The sequence below is a fragment of the Myotis myotis genome, unplaced genomic scaffold (assembly GCF_014108235.1).
Source record: "Myotis myotis isolate mMyoMyo1 unplaced genomic scaffold, mMyoMyo1.p scaffold_m19_p_7, whole genome shotgun sequence".
NCBI classification, from domain to species: Eukaryota; Metazoa; Chordata; class Mammalia; order Chiroptera; family Vespertilionidae; genus Myotis; species Myotis myotis.
In genome coordinates this window covers 57757481-57776365 of record NW_023416379.1, presented here as the reverse complement: position 1 = coordinate 57776365, position 18885 = coordinate 57757481, and the positions used below count along the sequence as shown (strand labels likewise).

The 18885-nt window shown below is 39.8% G+C and overlaps 1 protein-coding gene across 8 annotated transcripts in view; it reads right to left on the bottom strand.

Moving 5' to 3' along the window:
* IBTK (inhibitor of Bruton tyrosine kinase) overlaps positions 1-18885 on the bottom strand; it is an 88807-nt gene that overhangs the window by 64810 nt on the left and 5112 nt on the right. For 6 of the 8 annotated variants that reach the window (XM_036316594.1, XM_036316595.1, XM_036316592.1 and 3 more), the window contains exons 2-6: positions 9385-10066; positions 5754-5850; positions 4031-4155; positions 2288-2398; positions 300-470 (exon numbers count right to left, since the gene is read on the bottom strand). In XM_036316594.1, the coding sequence (XP_036172487.1) occupies positions 300-470; positions 2288-2398; positions 4031-4155; positions 5754-5850; positions 9385-9705 (825 nt within the window). In that variant the 5' untranslated portion in view covers positions 9706-10066. Of the gene's footprint in view, positions 1-299; positions 471-2287; positions 2399-4030; positions 4156-5753; positions 5851-7568; positions 7816-9384; positions 10067-18885 lie in introns of those variants that run through there. The other 2 variants (XM_036316596.1, XM_036316600.1) reach the window with 2 other exon arrangements.

Below are 18885 nucleotides of genomic sequence, written 5' to 3'. Positions count from 1 at the left end.
CGTTCAAATATATCCCATGTTCAAAGGTTGTTAAATCGCATTGTTTACCCATATCTTCAGAAAAAAATCACTTCTACTGTCGTGGTAAACAACCTGCTTCCCTATTTATAATGGTCTGGCCCTCTAGCAACTTCAGCGCGAAAATTATAGCTAATTTGCCTACAAATGTCAGGTGATCATAATAATCTGGCCACTCAGTGTAAGTAAAGTAAGTTGCTCTGTCAATACCTTCCATCCTTTTGTCCATACAGGTTTTATAGCAAATAGCCACCTTATTGTTTAAAAAAAGAGTTGTTTACCTGTCTGGGTACATTACAACTGGAAGGTGGAGGAATAATTCCTAATTGACGAAAAGTATTGCGACCAAATGTATAAATACATCCATCTTCAGTTAATACAATAGTATGATCCTCAGCAGCTGCCACTTGGGAACAATTATGACCACTCAGCCCTTCCACAAGCCTAGGGACCTACAAAATAAAATTAACTTTCGTTTAATAAGCATTTATATAGATATACAAATAGAATCTGATAATACTATGTCTAGTAAAATGACATGACTGGTACATTGCTCTATCATGATAAATTCTACAATTCAGCAAGGAATTATTAGTAAAACACAAAACCCCTAGTAAGACACTTTAACAAAATAATTTAACGCAACAAATAATTTTTGAGCCCTTACTATACACCAAATACAAATTTGTTTGGTATAAAGGGAGCTCTTCAGCCAAAGAACTCATTGGTATATTGAAAAAATAAATAAAAAATACAGGAAACAATGCATCCCTTCAATGAGACATTTGCTAGCTATTTGAAAATCAAATCTCTTAACTTCTCAGTAGTTCATTTTCTTCACATGAACACAAAATTGTAAAAGCATTTTATTTTATTAATTTTTATTGACTTAAGAGAGGAAGGGAGAGAGAGATAGAAACATCAATGATGAGAGAGAATCATTGATCGGCTGCCTCCTGCACTTCCCCCACTGGGGATTACTCCGAAACCTGGGCATGTGTCCTGACTGGGAATTGAACTATGACCTTCTGGTTCATAGGTCACGTTCAACCATCCCAACTGGGCCATAATAGTATTTTAGATGATAACTGGATTGGTGTTAGAAGTAGATAAGTTGTTAAGTATATAACACTACAGTCTCTGGCACAGAATAAGCAACCAATAAATGATTGCTATTATTACTATTGTCATTGTATATAAAATGAGAATAATGCCTATTAACTCACAGGGCTGTTAAGGCTTTATGACAATTCCTTAACAGAATAAACTATATAATAAACTCCCCCCAAAAAAGGAAGCTACACCCTAGCCGTTTTGGCTCAGTAGTTGGAATGTCAGCCTGCAGACTGAAGGTTTCAATTCCAGTGAAGGGCACATACTGAGGTTGCAGGCTCGATCCCCAGCCCCAGTTATGGTGCATGGGGGAGGCAACCTATTGATGTATATCTCTCACACTGATGTTTCTCTCTGTCTCTCCCCCTTCCACTCTCTCTATAAATATATGGGGGGGGGGGGGGGGGAGCTATGATAATAGCTCTCTCTCCTTTTTTAAAAAATATATTTTTATTAATTTCAGAGAGGAAGGGAGATGGAAAGATAGAAACATTAATGATAAGAATCATTGATCAGCTGCCTCTTCCATGCCTCCCCACCCCCACTGGGGATCGAACCCGAAACCCAGGCATGTGCCCTTGACCAGAATCGAACCTGAGGCCTTTCAGGCCTCAGGCCGTCGCTCTATCCACTGAGCCAAAATGGCTAGGGCTCTCTCTCCTTTTTAAAGTACCCTTTAATCGACGGTAAATATACCAGTAGTCCCTTCCCAATATTTGCTATAAAAAGAAAATTTTTCCTTGATGCTTCACAATTTTGCATTATATCTAATTTGAACATGATATACTAGAAAAATCATTGATTGTTAAAAATCTATTACCAATTGGGGCTTGGCCAGTGTGGCTCAGTGGTTGAGTGTCAACCTATGAAACAGGTTCAATTCCTGTTCAGGGCACATGCCTGGGTTGCAGGCTCAATTCCCAATTGGGAACGTGCAGGAGACAGCTGATCAATATCCTCTCTCATCCTTGATATTTCTATCTCTCTCCCTCTACCTTCCTCTCTGAAATCAATAAAAATATATCTTTTAAAAATCTATTACTAATTGGTACATTATTTTCTCCTTATTCTGGTATTTGGCTAAAAAATTTTTTTGGTTAATGTGAGCTTTCAGTTTATCAAAATTTTACTAAAGTTACCTAAATATATCAATTACCAAGCATGTCTGTTCATCTCCATGGCCTAAACGTCCTCCAGGACCATGACCACAGGTATAGACCTGCCCCTTCTGAGACAGAAACACTGAGTGAAATTTACAAAGCACCACCTGTGGGACAACAAGAGGATATTATTAAAATTCTCCAAATAAAACATCCTTAATTTTATTTAAAATTAATAATAGATTATTGCTAACTGTTTAAGCTGGATGATGGGTACATTGGCATTCAGAGTATTCTCTCTACTTTGTAAATGTTTCAAGTTTTCTGTAATAAAAATTACAAATATACACATTTTATTTTAAAACTATGTCTAAAAACAGACATATAAAAAAAAGAACAAAGCACATTTGTAATACCTTAACTAATAATAAAGAAAAAAAAAAAAAGAACAAAGAAGAAATTAGCAGGGGTTACCCATAGAAGAGACTAAACAAAGGAAAATGCAAATCTTAAGTCTTCAACTACAAAAAGTAGTAGCCAGTTGTTTCCCAAACAGCAAGAACTGAGCAAAGTGCAATATGAAGCATAAAGATCATCAAATAGTGATATGTTATTAAATTATGGAAATGTTTTAAGGTAAAAGTATTTTTAAAACATCAGCTATACATGGGAAATGTGGGATAGACAGTATGTCCTTTTTATTTCTCTAATTTTGTCTAATATATCTTTAATAGCACACTTACATATCAACACATTCTTACCAGAAGACAAGAGTACTGAAATGGTTGAACTGCATCAGCAGAGGCAATAACTAGAAACCAATAGAAGTTTCAAATATGCATGTACTTACATACCTAACCCTCAGGCCACACTGATATTTTCAATGCATCTCATGTGCAGCATACTTATTTTATGTTACTACCACTTAATAATCCTTTTTTCTTATTTTTAAAAATTACTTACATTTATATATATATATTTTTTTAATATATTTTATTGATTTTTTACAGAGAGGAAGGGAGAGAGAGAGATAGTCAGAAACATCGATGAGAGAGAAACATCGATTAGCTGCCTCCTGCACATCTCCTACTGGGGATGTGCCCGCAACCCAGGTACATGCCCTTGACTGGAATCGAACCTGGGACCTTTCAGTCCGCAGGCCGACGCTCTATCCACTGAGCCAAACTGGTTGCGGCACATTTATATTTTTTAATTGACTTTAGAGAGAGAAAGGGAGAGTGAGAGATATAAACACACACACAAAGTGGTAAGAGAAAGATGAATATGTTAACAGTAGTAAAATCCATAGAAGTGGAAGATAACATCCAGCATAATGATAAAAGACTCAAGATAAAATCTTTACAAATCTATCAATTAATTTTATAATTACTTATATTTAAGAACTCAGGTTCACTTATCTAAAACTAGTAATACTGAGCTTCAACAATGAATTCACTTGAGAAACAACTTAAAAAATTCTAATTTTATGTTACACAGAAACAAAAGCTACAAAATCAACAGAAGCTCTACCTTTTTAAAATTAAATTAATATCTGTATAGTGCCTTCGAATCTCTAACAGTGCTCAAAAAAGATCTCAGTTTTACACTATTTTACACAGTATAGATATGATTAAGGCTAACAAAATCTAAAATAAATTAGTAAATTTGTTGATTGATTCCTTCATTCAAATAGATTATCATACCTTCAACAAAGTTAACATAAGTTAAATGAAAAGATGAGCTATCAAATACAAAGTACTTTTTAATTCTAAAAGTACTTAGATTGTACTTCAAAATACCTGTTTAATATAAACCCCGCTCCTGGAGAACAGATCCACCAACTCTGGATGATGTTTGCTATTCTGGCTTCCATGACCCAGGGTGAAATTTGTATTATCTCCCCAAGTGTAGACATCTGTAGGATCTAAAATAAAAATTAATTTTATACTTTTATATTTTAAAACAAATATTAATGTAGTTATAGATATATTCCACTAATCATTTTACCTCTCACATGACTCTACAGAAATTTAACCACATTTAGAAAGATGTTGCCAACATTCTCTTTTAAATTATGAATCTACTAATATATTATATAATTCTAAGAACAGAAATCAGAAAATCCAAATCAGCATAGGCCTGCCTCAATGTAAGCAATCTAATATTTGTTTTTTGATCCTAAAGTTTAACTAAAGTTTAAAGTTTAACTGCCAAATGAGTAAAACAGCACCTGCCATAACAACTTAGTCTCCATGAAAATAATACTTAAAACATAAAATGTTATTAACATACATATATATAAAGGTACTAAATAAAGCAAATGTGATATTAATTACTGTTCCTACAGAAACATTAACTTTTTTTAATATGTTTTTATTAATTTCAGAGGGGAAGGGTGAAAGAGGGAGAGAAACATCAATGAGAGAGAATCATTGATTGGCTGCCTCCTACACGCCCCCCACTAGGGATCTAGCTTGCAACCAGGACTTGTGCCCTGATCAAATCATGACCTCCTGGTTCATAAGTTAATGCTCAGCCACTGAGCCATGCCCAGCCAGGCTAGAAATATTAACTTTCAATAGCTTGCTCCTTATTGATGTAAATAAAACTACAGTAGGTCCTCGGGTTACATCGGAGATCCATTCCTCCGGCACGACATAACGCGATTTTTTCGCCGTAAGTGGGAACCCATCACATGGAGCACATACACAGCAGTAATGAAGTGAAACAGTAAAAAAAAATTAAAAGAAAGGTAACAATTCCCGACCTTTACTTGTGGTAAATAAATAATAAAAAACATAAAGCACATATGTACATACGTCAAAATGACGGAACTTTATTTTTTAATAAATAAATGGGAGATGGCGACATAACCACGAAACGACGTACGTCGAGTCCGACGTAACCTGAGGACTGTCTGTATTGATTAAGGTACCCATTAAACTAGGATAAAACTTAATCATAGCTAAGTCTATGATATGAATCTTCATTTTTATTTTGGAAGGCTCACATAATTCCATTGTAATATAGTATCCAAGGTAGAAAATGAAGAATGAGTCCTTTCTTAGCTTGATCACTAATTAAATGAAAATTATAGAGTGCCCCATTTAAATCTCTTCTCTTTTTCAGCCAATTTCTACTTCCAGAGCTCAAAGGGCAAATTGGAGGGATAAGTAGAATTAGAAGAATGTGTAGGTGGAAGAATCATTTCCTTTTTCCCTCTACCTTAAATGTTGATGCTATTTTCTAGATGCACACTAATGACTTTACAGTAGCTAAAATTCTAAATGCCTTCCCTCTTGTAGGCTGTTTTTACTTGTATAGACATAAAATAGATTAAAATTGAAAAATGCAAAATAGAAGTGTTCTGGAGAACCAAAATTATCAATCCACATTTACCAAAGTAGAAGTTCTTTGCAGAGATATAGCACAAATTTCCTCAGATATTTAACAAGAATAAAATGTCATTAAAATTTTCTAAGCTGCACCTTAATGGAATATATATGTGTGGAATTTTCTTACCAGTATTTTTGAATACTACATGATTTGGTCTATCCTTCATTACAAGATCCAAAGCTGATAAGCCTTCTTTATCTTGGGTATACAGACTAACACCATGCTAAAAAAAAAAAGAGAGAGAGAGAAAAGAAAAAAATATGTGTGTGTGTATATATATATATACATATATATATAAATATTTGTATGCATGTATTTTTAACCATTTACCTATAATCATTAACTTTATTCTTATTTATCAAAAATACAGATTAAGCTCATAAAAACATTTAAAAAATAAACATTGAATAACAAAGATCTCCTACGACCAAACACATTATTTTTCTCACACAAAGAACTAAGAGAAATCAAATATCCAATTCTTGGTGGACTAAGGAACGACAGAAAATATGAAGAAATAAGTAACATTTCAAATCAAAATGAGCCCTGGCCAATGTGGCTTGCTGGTTAGAGTGTTAGCCCATAGACTGAAGGGTCCCAGGTTCAATGCAGGTCAAAGGCACATACCTCAGTTGCGGGCTCATCTCTGGCCCAGTTGGGGCGTAAGTGGGAGGCAACCAATCAGTATGTCTTTCTCACATCGATGTTTCTCTCTGTCTCTCCCCCTCCCTTCTACTCTCTCTAAAAGTCAATGGGAAAAATATCCTCGGGTGAGAATTTAAAAAAAAAAGATATCAAGGCAATGGCAGAAAAATATTTATAGGATTTTCTGTACATAAACATAACGTGGTCAACTATGTTCCATATCTTTTTGCCTTGAATTCTACTGAATCTATTATTGACATTGAGACAATTATATCCTTGTATTTCTATTTTTGTGATGTGTTTTCATGTTTTTCCTTAAATTTTTTGTAGCATTGTTTAATTTTGGTTTCGTGTGTGTGTTTAAGGGTGAATTTAAAGTAATCTATATAGTTTTATATCTCTACAATTAAAATTCAAACATGAAATAGAACACCCTTTTCCTATCACCACACTTTCTGTCTTTTAAATCATAATGAGGGTAAGAGGTGATAGAGAGCTATGTTCAAATCATATTACTGTTACTTCATTACAGTTTCTTAAATGTAAAATGTACGCCCAGCCGCTGTGGCTCAGTGGTTGATCATTGACCTATGAGCCAGGAAGTCAGGGTTTGATTCCTTGTTAGGGCATAAGCACGGTTTTCAGGCTCAATCCCCAGTAGGGGCTGTGCAGGAGGCAGCCAATCAATTTATCTCATTGATATTTATTTCTATCTCCCTCTCCTTTCTTCTCTGACATCAATAAAAATATGTTTTAAACAAATAAATAAAATATAAAATGTACTCCTTTTCAAAAATAACTTCTGCCCGGCCTGTGTGACTCAGTGGTTGAGTGTCAACCTATTAACTAGGAGGTCACAGTTTGATTCCCAGTCAGGGCACATACACAGGTTGTGGGCTTGATCCCCGGTAGGGGACGTGCAGGAGACAACAAATCAATGATTTTTCCTCATCATTGTTTCCATCTCCCTCTCCCTTTCTCTCTGATCACTAAAAATATATATTTTAAAAAAAATTAAATAACTTCTAATATTTTCTGGTATTTTTATAAGACATTAAACCAGTGGTTCTCAACCTTCTGGCCCTTTAAATACAGTTCCTCATGTTGTGACCCAACCATCAAATTATTTTCATTGCTACTTCATAACTGTAATGTTGCTACTGTTATGAATCGTAATGTAAATATCTGATATGCAGGATGGTCTTAGGCGACCCCTGTGAAAAGGTCGTTCGACCACCAAAGGGGTCGCAACCCACAGGTTGAGAACCGCTGCATTAAGCAATTACTAATACTCACCTCTATTTTAACTGGTGTGAGTCATCACTGCCTGTCCACACACACAGTTTGTCTGGATAGTTATAGGCTGAGGTGAATCATGAAGTTTTTAAACTCTGTGACATGTTGGCATGCTTGATTTTGGGTTACTCAGGAAAGAGACATCCCCTATTATCTCATAACAATGGATTCTATAAACTAAAATCAATTATAACCATCTGGAACTTTATTATGTTCCAGATGGTTATTATACCTGATTTCACAAGGACTGTCAATGAACAAAAAACATTCAAGTTAGTGAGAAAATAAGTAAAACAAAAATCAGAAGTGATCCAAGATCATAACAAATTTAAAACTGTATGTTGTTTACTGCTTTCAAAAAAATTAGACACAATAAATCCATATGGTAAGACCTAAGCTTGGCCTTTTTCAAAGTATGGAAGATAGATTCCAGGGCAGAGTGTTGCAAGCTATGAATGACAAATGGGATCCCAGAAACTTAGATGCCTGGAGAGTTTATTTTGAAAGTTTTGTCAATTTGTTCTAAACTTTACTTATACCAACTGAACACTAGTAAGACTACATATACTGTGCTACCCTAAGTAGCCCAACCTACATAAAGGACTAGGGACATTTTTTTTGGCTTTAGAAATGGGGGGCTCTGAAACTTTAACATGCTTATCTTAAATTCTAAAAGTAGCAGACGACCAGTGTGTACCCTATTCCATTTCTTCAAAAATCAACTCTTGCCCTGGTCAGCGGGGCTCAATTGGTTGGAGCTTCATCTCCTGCACCAAAAGGTGGCGGGTTCAATTCCTGGTCAGGACGCATATAGGAGGCCATCAATCAATGTTTCTTTCTCACATCGATGTTTTCTCTCTTTATCACCAGCCCCCCCGCCTTTCTAAAATCAATAAAAACACACCTTCTGGTATTAAAAAACAACTCTTTAAAGAGCCCGAAACAGTAAATAAATCTATTAGCATAATAAAAAGCATCTAAGTATATACCAGGTTTATTAAGTCTGAGCATTTCATGCCAATCCCCTACAAGGAGCAAATGTACTTTAGGTACATCTATTCCACTAGTAACACTACTGGAAATGTCTATCTGTTTGTTTTTACTGTCTTCCCCAAAACAAAGCATAAGCTAGACTGGCACACAGGTAATTTCCTTGGGAAGACATCCTAGAAAGCAGTACTGAGACCAGGAGAGTAAATCAAGGAAAGAAGATCAAAAAACAATACAAGGATGTGTTACCGAATAGGCCACTGTTAAGGAGGCTAGTGCATGATCCTACCAGGACCTTATAAAATATACCACAGAATAATTGTCCTATCAAGGGACAAAAGGAGGAAGGAAGCATTTACCACTGGTTCCCAGGTTCCCATTCTTCATTAATGGAGAGCTGCTCTTACAGGGATTTTAACTCACCCAAACTTTTACCTGGTCATGCATTTGCAAAGCCCTGGGGCATAAAATCAGAGGCATGCAATACATGCCAGAAACGAAATGCAGATTATACCTACACAAAGCTGCTAGAAGCCTGTGCATAATTGGTCACCATGGCTGTGGCTGGAATAAGAGAGTCCAAGATGACATGAATTATTTCAGCAGAAGTGCCTGATTTATTAATATTTCCAAACTGCTTATGAGCTAAGTTGAATTACTTTAATATGGCTATCTGGCTACTGCTGCCCATATATTACCAAAAAAGTTAGGATTAAAAAGAATATCTTGAAACTAAATAATTTCTAATGGGATAGAATAGGGATGTATTCTACTCTCCTCCTTTCAAGAAAAACATAATAGTTTTAAATAAACAAATTACACTTACCTTCAACAGAGACCAAACACAGTCAATATGTCCATAAAAGATGCTTCTGTGCAACGCTGTCCATCCTGACTCCTTGTCTTTCACCAATGGATCCACTCCTTTCTCAATAAGCCATTCTAATACTCCTTTCTTCCCACAGGAGGAAACAAGGTGGAGGGCATTTCTGCCAAAGTCATCCTTGATAGTCGCAGCATTATAACAATGACTGGAGAGAAAGGCCTTAATCTGGTTTTCACTCCCTTTGGTTACCACAGAAAGGACATCCAAAGCATGCTTCAGGGATCGACACTTTAATGTGCAGTCAGGGATGGAAGAATTCATCCTAATTGTTTTTATACTGCTATTTCTTTAGATAAAACTAATTTTTTAAAATGAAAAACAGGGCACAAAGGTGCTACTCAGAAAAATTTATAGAGAATAAATGGCCTGCTTAGGATTATAATTTAAATCCTAATGGTAACAATATAAAACTATAGATCTTTGTACAATTGGTTTTGGCACTTAATCAAAAAATTATAAATAGCGCTATAAAATTTATATTAAATACAAGTTCGTTTTTTTAAAAGTAAGTTTCCACAGTTTATATATTATTCCTGGAGTCAAGCACCAAGGGGGAGTGAGGAGGGGGACTCCCCCTCCACACTGTCTGATTCTTTTAAATATCCATAATTGCAAGGGTGACCTGTAAGAGAAGGGAGAAGGAAGAGAAAGTGAACATACAAAATCTCTCACTCTCCTCAAGTATTTTACAATACATCTACCTTCATATTTAAGTGCCTTTAATTACTTTTTTCTTAAAGTCTAACAATTTTCACCTTCACATCTATAGTATTCTATACCTACTTCAGTCATCCTCACCTTCTTTTTTTCCAGTCTAGTCCTTCTTTTTTCCAGTGAAGGCTAACCTCTAGTCCACACTCTGGAGTTCACCTTTTTCCTTACAAAACTTTCATTCCTTCTCTCCTATATTTTTACACTATTCTGGCTATGTCTCCACAAGCTATAAACGCACTTACATTTACCACCTTTATAGGAATCTCATCCCAAACCTTTTCCCCTTAAAACTGAAAAACTACCACCACCACAATAACCAACACTCTCAACATTTAGTTTTTAAGTCCCAGGCACTATGCTAATTAACATTTTCTCTATTTAGTTCTTCAACACAGGAAATAATAATTACAGAATAGGTATCAAATCAACTAGAGAGCTATATGGAAAAAAATAATTTTAAATATTTACTTTGTACCTTAGACTAATATAAATTCTAGATGGCCCAAAGACAAACATAATAATGATATAAAAGAACTAGATGGAAATATAGAAGACTCTTTTTTATAATCTCAAAGTAAAAAATGACTTTCTAAGTATGATCCAAAGTAAAATCTCACACATTTCTCAGCAATATTTTTTCTGATATATCTCCTCCAGCAAGAGAAACAAAAGAAAAAAATAAACAAATGGGACTTCATCAAACTAAATGAAACCATCAAAATATGAAAAGACAGCCCACTAAATGGGAGAACGTATTTGCCAATGATACATCTGATAAGGGGTTAATATCCAAAATTTATAAAGAACTTATACAACTCAACATTAAAAAAAAATAAACAATCCAATTAAAAAATGGGCAAAGAATCTGAATAGTTACTTCTTCACACGGCCAAGAGACATATGAAATGATGCTCAACCTCACTAATCATCAGAGAAATGCAAATTAAAACCATAATGAGATTATCACTTCAAACCTGCCAGAATTGCTATCATCAATAAATCAACAAAAAACAAGTATTGGTGAGGATGTGGAGAAAAGGGAACCCTGGTATACAGTTGGCGGGAATGCAGACTGGTACAGCAACTGTGGAAAGCAGTATGGAGTTACCTCAAACAATTCAAAATGGAACTGCCTTATGACCCAACAATTCCATGTCTAGGAATTTATCTGAGGAAACCCCAAACACTAATTCAAAAGAATATATGTACCCCTATGTTCATTGCAGCGTTATTTATAATAGCCAAGATTTGGAAGCAGCCCAAGTGTTCATTAGTAGATGAGTGGCTAAAACAGCTATTGGACATTTACACAATGGGACTACTACTACGCTGTAAAAAGGAAGAAAATTTTACCCTTTATGACAGCATGGATGGACCTAGAGAACACTATGCCAAGTGAAATAAGCCTGTCAGAAAAAAACAAGTACCATATGATTTCACTCATATTTGGAATTTAATGAACTGAACTAACAAGTAAAACAGAGACAGACTCATAGAGAAAGAGCAGGCAGACAGCTCTGATGTAGGGGGGGAGTGATTGAGCAAAAAAAGGAAAAAAAGGAGAACTCATGGATAACAGTGCAGTGATTTGGGGTGGGGGAGGATGGGTGGAGGTGGAAGAGGGTGTAAGGGGGATAAATAGTGATGGGGGGAAAATAAAAGTTACAAACAAAAAATTAATAAATGCAATCAGTTTAAAACCTACAGGAAAAACATTTTAAAGACAAAAAACGGAGGAAAATCTTCCTTTATACTCTCTACAAATCATTAGGAAACCAACAGAATAAAAGTAAAGAAACATGACCACATTTCTCTAAAAAGGGAAAACTTAAATGGATTTTTTAAAAAGAAAAGAGGATCCTAAACTATTTTTAGGAGGAAACCAAGATGGCAGCATAGGTTAACGCAGGAGATTGCTGCCTCGAACAACCACTTCAAAAAACAACTAAAAGACGGAACGGACATCATCCAGAACCACAGGAAGGCTGGCTGAGTGGAAATTCTACAACTAGGAGGAAAGAGAATATCATACCCAGACTCAGAGGAGGCGCAGTGCTAAAGTGAAATACTAAGGTGCGGAGTGCACACGGAGCGGGCTGGAGGCGGAGGGCGCGGTTGTTGTTTTCAATCGGGAGGGAGTTTCAGACTCTGAGCTCCAGATCCGGGCGAGTCTCTAGGGACCCAGACTCAAACGGGAGAAGCGGGACTGTCTGGCTTCGGTCGGAACTCGAAGGCAGCTTTCTCTCCAAGGTTTGCAGTGGTTGCTGGGACTCTGTGAGGCAGAGCCCCTAGGGACGGAACTGAGAGCAGCCATGACTGCTCGCTCCGGCCCACCCTGTAGATCCCCGGGGACCCGCCCCGCCCAAGCCCTGCGCAGAGCCATTTGCCGGATAGCCTCAGGCAAACGCTAGATTAGCACCGCCCTAGAGATCCAGCACAGAAGCTCTCCCACTGCAGACACAGCGGACTCTCATAGCCAGTTAGCGTGGAGGTCAAATCACCCCCGGTATTGCCGACAACAATCAAGGCTTAACTACAACAAGACTGCGCACAAAGACCACTAGGGGGTGCACCAAGAAAGCATAAAAAATGCGGAGACAAAGAAACAGGACAAAACTGTCAATGGAGGCTATTGAGTTCAGAACCACACTTCTAAGGTCTCTTAAGAACTGTCTAGAAGCCGCCGATAAATGTAGTGAGATCCTCAAGAAATCTAATGAGACCCTCGATGTTATGATAAAGAACCAACTAGAAATTAAGCATACACTGACTGAAATAACGAATACTATACAGACTCCCGACAGCAGACCAGAGGAGCGCAAGAATCAAGGCAAAGATTTGAAATGCGAAGAAGCAAAAAACACCCAACCAGAAAAGCAAAATGAAAAAAGAATCCAAAAATACGAAGATAGTGTAAGGAGCCTCTGGGACAGCTTCAAGCATACCAACATCAGAATTATAGGGGTGCCAGAAGATGAGAGAGAGCAAGATATTGAAAACCTATTTGAAGAAATAATGACAGAAAACTTCCCCCACCTGGTGAAAGAAATAGGCTTACAGGTCCAGGAAGCACAGAGAACCCCAAACAAAAGGAATCCAAAGAGGACCATACCTAGACACATCATAATTAAAATGCCAAGAGCAAAAGACAAAGAGAGAATCTTAAAAGCAGCAAGAGAAAGACACTCAGTTACCTACAAGGGAATACCCATACGACTGTCAGCTGATTTCTCAACAGAAACTTTGCAGGCCAGAAGGGAATGGCAAGAAATATTCAAAGTGATGAATACCAAGAACCTACAACCAAGATTACTTTATCCAGCAAAGCTATCATTCAGAACTGAAGGTCAGATAAAGAGCTTCACAGATAAGGAAAAGCTAAAGGAGTTCATCACCACCAAACCAGCATTATATGAAATGCTGAAAGGTATCCTTTAAGAAGAGGAAGAAGAAGAAAAAGGTAAAGATACAAATTATGAACAACAACCATGCATCTATCAACAAGTGAATCTAAGAATCAAGTGAATAAATAATCTGGTGATCATAATAGAATCAGGGACATAGAAAGGGAATGGACTGACTATTCTTGGGGGGTAAAGGGGTGTGGGAGATGTGGGAAGAGACTGGACAAAAACTGTGCACCTATGGATGAGGACAGTGGGTGGGGAGTGAGGGCGGAGGATGGGGCAGGAACTGGGAGGAGGGGAGTTATGGGGGGGGAAAAAGAGGAACAAATGTAATAATCTGAACAATAAAGATTTAATTAAAAAAAGAAAAAAAGGAGAGGTTGGGAGCTTCAGTCACCCGCCAGCCTGAAAACGGCCCTCAGCCCCTCACCCAGACTGGCCAGGCACCCCAGTGGGGACCCCCACCCTGAAGGGTGTGTGACCAGCTGCAAACAGCCATCATCCCCTCATCCAGGCTGGCCAGGCACCCAAGCAGGACCCCCACCCTGATCCAGGACACCCTTCAGGGCAAACCAGTGCACCAGGCTTCTATCCTATACAGTAAAAGGGTAATATGCCTCCCAGCATCGGGATCAGTGGAGCCAGGAGGCCTCCTGGCACCGGGATCAGTGGAGCAGCGAAGCCTCCCAGCACCGGGATCAGCGGAGCAGCGAGGCCTCACTGCCCCTGTGTCAAGCAGAGCCGTGAGGCCTCCCAGCACTGGGACTAGCAAAGCAGTGAGGCCTCCTAGCACTGGGATCAGCTGAGCAGCGAGGCCTCACTGCCCATGTCAAGCGGAGCCGCGAGGCCTCCCAGCACTGGGATCAGTGGAGCTGCGAGGCCTCCTGGCCCCTGGAGCAGCGTGACAGGGGCAGCGCCCCAACCCCCTGATCCACCCTGCTCTGTGTGTGATGGGGGGAGCTCCCCAACCCCCCGATCGGCCCTGCTCTGTGCGTGACAGAGGGTGGCGCCACAACCTCCCCATCAACCCTGCCTTGAGTGTGACAGGGGGCGGCGCCCCAACTCCCCAATTGGCCATGGTCTGAGCCCGACCAGGGGCTGCACCTAGGTTTTGGGCCTGCCCTCTGCCACCCGGGAGCAGGCCTAAGCCAGCAGGTTGTTATCTCCCGAGGGGTCCCAGACTGTGAGAGGGCACAAGTGGGGCTGAGGGACACCCCTCCCACTGCGCCAGTGCACAAATTTTTGTGAACCGGGCCTCTAGTCTACACTAATGAAAGAGAAACATGGTAATTGGCGTACGACCACTACCCTTTTCATTGGCTAATCAGCGAGATATGCAAATTAACTGTCAGCCAAGATGGCGGCCGGCAGCCAGGCAGCTTGAAACTAACATGAGGCTTGCTTGCCTCAGTGACGGAGGAAACCAATGTTCCCCGCCTGCGGCTGCAGGCCTCTGAGCCTGCAGTTTCAAACATTGTAACAAATACCGCCGGACTTCAGCCAGCAGATTCGCAACATTGTATGCGAAGGCCAGAAACCTACTTTCAGGAGCGGAGGCCTAAGAGCTGGAGCCAAGCCTCAAGCTAAAGCTGGCCCAGAATAAAAAAAAAAAAAAAGGAAAAAAGGAGCGTTTGGGAGTTCAATCACCCCCAGCCTGAAAACAGCCCTCAGCCCCTCACCCAGACTGGCCAGGCTCTACCCCATCACACACAGATCCAGGACACCCTTCAGGGCAAACCAGCCGGCCCCACACATGCACCAGGCCTCTACCCTATATAGTAAAAGGGTAATATGCCTCCCGGCACCGGGATCAGCGTGACAGGGGGCAGCGCCCAAACCCCCTGATTGCCCTGCGGCTCTGTGTGTGACGGGGCGGGGCCCCAACCCCCTGAGCAGCCCTGCTCTGTGCCTGATAGGGGGGAGCTCCCCAACCGACCCCCCACGGGCCCTGCTCTGTGTGTGATGGGGTAGAGCCATAACCTCCCCATCGGCCCTGCCCTGAGTGTGAGAGTGGCGGCGCCCCAACCCCCTGATCGGCCCTGCTCTGTGGGTAATAGAGGGTGGCGCCCCAACCCCCTGATGGGCCCTGCTCTGTGTGTGACGGGGGCAGTGCCCCAACCCCCTGATTGGCCCTGCTCTGTGTGTGACAGGTGGTGGCGCCGCAACCTTCCCATCGACCCTGCCTTGAGTGTGACAGGGGATGGTGCCCCAACCCCCCAATTGGCCCTACCCTGAGCGTGACTGAGGGTGGCATCACAACCTCCCAATCTGCTGGCCAGCAGTTGGAGGCGCCCCAACTCCTCATTCGGCCCTGCTTGAGCCCAACCACGGGCTGCACCTAGGGATTGGGCCTGCCGTCTGCCACCCGGGAGCTGGCCTAAGCCAGCAGGTCGTTATCTCCTGAGGGGTCCCAGACTGCGAGAGGGCACAGGCCGGGCTGAGGGACCTCTCCTCCCGAGTGCACAAATTTTTGTGCACCGGGCCTCTACCTCTAGTATATATATAAAAGCCTAAGCGACCGTTAAGACAGAACGACTGGTCGCTATGACATGCACTGACCACCAGGGGGCAGACACTCAATGCAAGAGCTGACCCCTGGTGGTCAGTGTGCTCCCACAGCCAACCTCCCGCGGCTGGCCAAACTTCCACAGTCCCTCCCCCTGGCCGGCTGGCCCCAATCACCCAATAGGGGCCTACTGGCCAACCTCCCGCGGTCCCTTCCCCACCCCACCCCCCACGGTCCCTCCCCCCCTCACCTCCCCCATGCATGAATTTGTGCACCTGGCTTCTAATACAGCAGTCACCAACCTTTCAGACCTCATGGACCACCAGTGGTCTGCGAACCACTGGTTGACTACCGCTGCTCTGTGTGTGTGTGTGTGTGTGTGTGTGTGTGTGTGTGTGTATACATATATATTCACTCATGTGTGAAATGGCCTAAGAACAAGAACATTCACTGCATCATTATTTAGAATAGTAAAGGATGGAAAAAACCTAAATAGTTAAAGGAAATATGGTATGTCCAAGCAACAGAATATTATTCATGTATCAAAAATAAAACAGCTATATAATTTCTGATATGAAATAATCTACAAAATATATTGTAAAATGTATTTTAAAACAAGATGCATTTGCCCGGCAGGTGTGGCTCCGTGGTGGAGCATCAACCTATGAACCAGGAAGTCACAGTTCAATTCCCAGTCAGGGTATATGCCCAGGCTGTGGGCTGGATCTTCAGTAGGGGGCATGCATGAGGCAGCCAATTGATGATTCTCTCTCATCACTGATATTTCTGTTTCTCCTTCTCCCTTCCTCCCTAAAATCAATAAAAACATTTTAAAAAGATTTTTAAAAAATGAGATGCAATTATAATACTATTTATGAGAAAAAATGTATATGTATGTACAGGTTAATTAATGATGTCCAGAATACACAAGAAAATGGTTAATAGTGGCTCTAAATAAGGGCACCAATGGTTGGAGATAGGAATGGAAGACTGACTTACTCTTTACTATAAACCCCATTTTAATGCTTTACCATATGCATGTATACCTATTCAAAAATAAATGTCTAATGCTAATATATTGATTGGAGAGACCATAAAACGCAGAGAAAACTCAACCATCATATACGAGCCTCTAAGCTTCCTTTTTTCCAGTATGTTACTCTATCTGCTTTGTTCTATTCAGATCTGGAGAAATGAAATACCACTTGTCAACTATTTGATAACCTACTTTCTTCAGTTTCTTAACTTCCTATTAGAAAACAAAGACATATTTTTGATATTTATTTTATATATTTAAATGCCATTTAACAAAGAAAAATCAACCCAAAAAATGAGTTCGCGTGTCACCTCTGACACGCGTGTCACAGGTTCGCCATCACTGCTTTATAGTAAAAATTTATGCTAAGTCCCTTGTCCAAGATATCAACTATTATACTTATATTCCCCAAAATACTTTTTTTATTTTGTTTTTATAATATTTCAAATGATAGAGAAAAAGTTACTGAATGACTATTTGAAGGGACATCAATGAGTTTACTATATATATGTACAGGGGAAACTTCCATGTGTCAGACAGATATGAAACATCCCAAATCAGCATTGTCTACTCCTTTTTCAAAGTACACTAAAAGTCAGAAGCCCTAAATCTAACTAGTTTTTAACTATTCGATTCCCTATTCGGAAATGATAGCATAGAACTAGATGATTCCTTATCTTTCTAGCTCCATTTCCATTTTAAGTCTGTAAGTTTTATAATTTGACAGTCCTTATAAAAATTATTCACCCTTAAATTACTGATTTGAACTAGAAATAAAGTGTTTGGGAGTTAGTTGACAAAAAGAAAAAGGTGCCAAAGCCTCAAGCCATTTAAAAATGTTAAAAATGGCCCAGCCAGTGTGGCTTATTGGTAGAGCATCGACCTATGAACCAGGAGGTCACAGTTCAATTCCCGAGGTCAGGGCACATGCCTAGGTTGTAAGCTAGATCCCCAGTGTGGGGTGTGCAGAAGGCAGCAGATCAATAACTCTCTCAACATTGATGTTTCTATCTCTCTCTCCCTCTCCCTTCCTCTCTGAAATCAATAAAAATATATTTTTTAAAAAATAAAAATGTTAAAACTTGAACACATAGTATATGGAAAAATTCAAATGTTAATCTCAATTTGTTGAGGCTCTAAAATTTTGCCATCATTTTGTTTTCAGTGTCTTCATAATACCTGAAATGAACTACTTATTGGTGAATCACTCAAATCTGCATGAAAGAATTTAAGATACAGCAGAAAATAATTCCCATTTATTACTATATGTAATTTAAACATTTAAAGGGAAAATTTAAAAAAATATTAAATATAAAAGTAGTACCATTCTAAAGTATCCTATATAATAAAAGGCTAATATGCAAATTGACCAATCAGCAGTACGACTGGTCGCTATGACGCACACTGATCACCAGGGGGCAGACGCTCAATGCAGGAGCTGCCCCCTGGTGGTCAGTGCGCTCCCACAGGGGAGCGCTGCTCAGCCAGAAGCCAGGCTCACAGCTGGCAAGTGCAGCGGCAGTAGCGGGAGCCTCTCCTGCCTCCGCAGCAGCACTAAAGATGTCTGACTGATGGCTAGTGTATACACATATATAGAGAGAAAGAGAGAGAGAGGGAGAGAGGGAGAGAGGGGGAGAGAGAGAGAGAGAGAGAGAGAGAGAGAGAGAGAGAGAGAGAGAGGAGCACACAGAGAATACTATGAACATTAACAAAGAAGTGACTAATAGCGTTTATTAGAGTCCTACATATTTGGATTCAAATATAGCAATGCCAGCTGT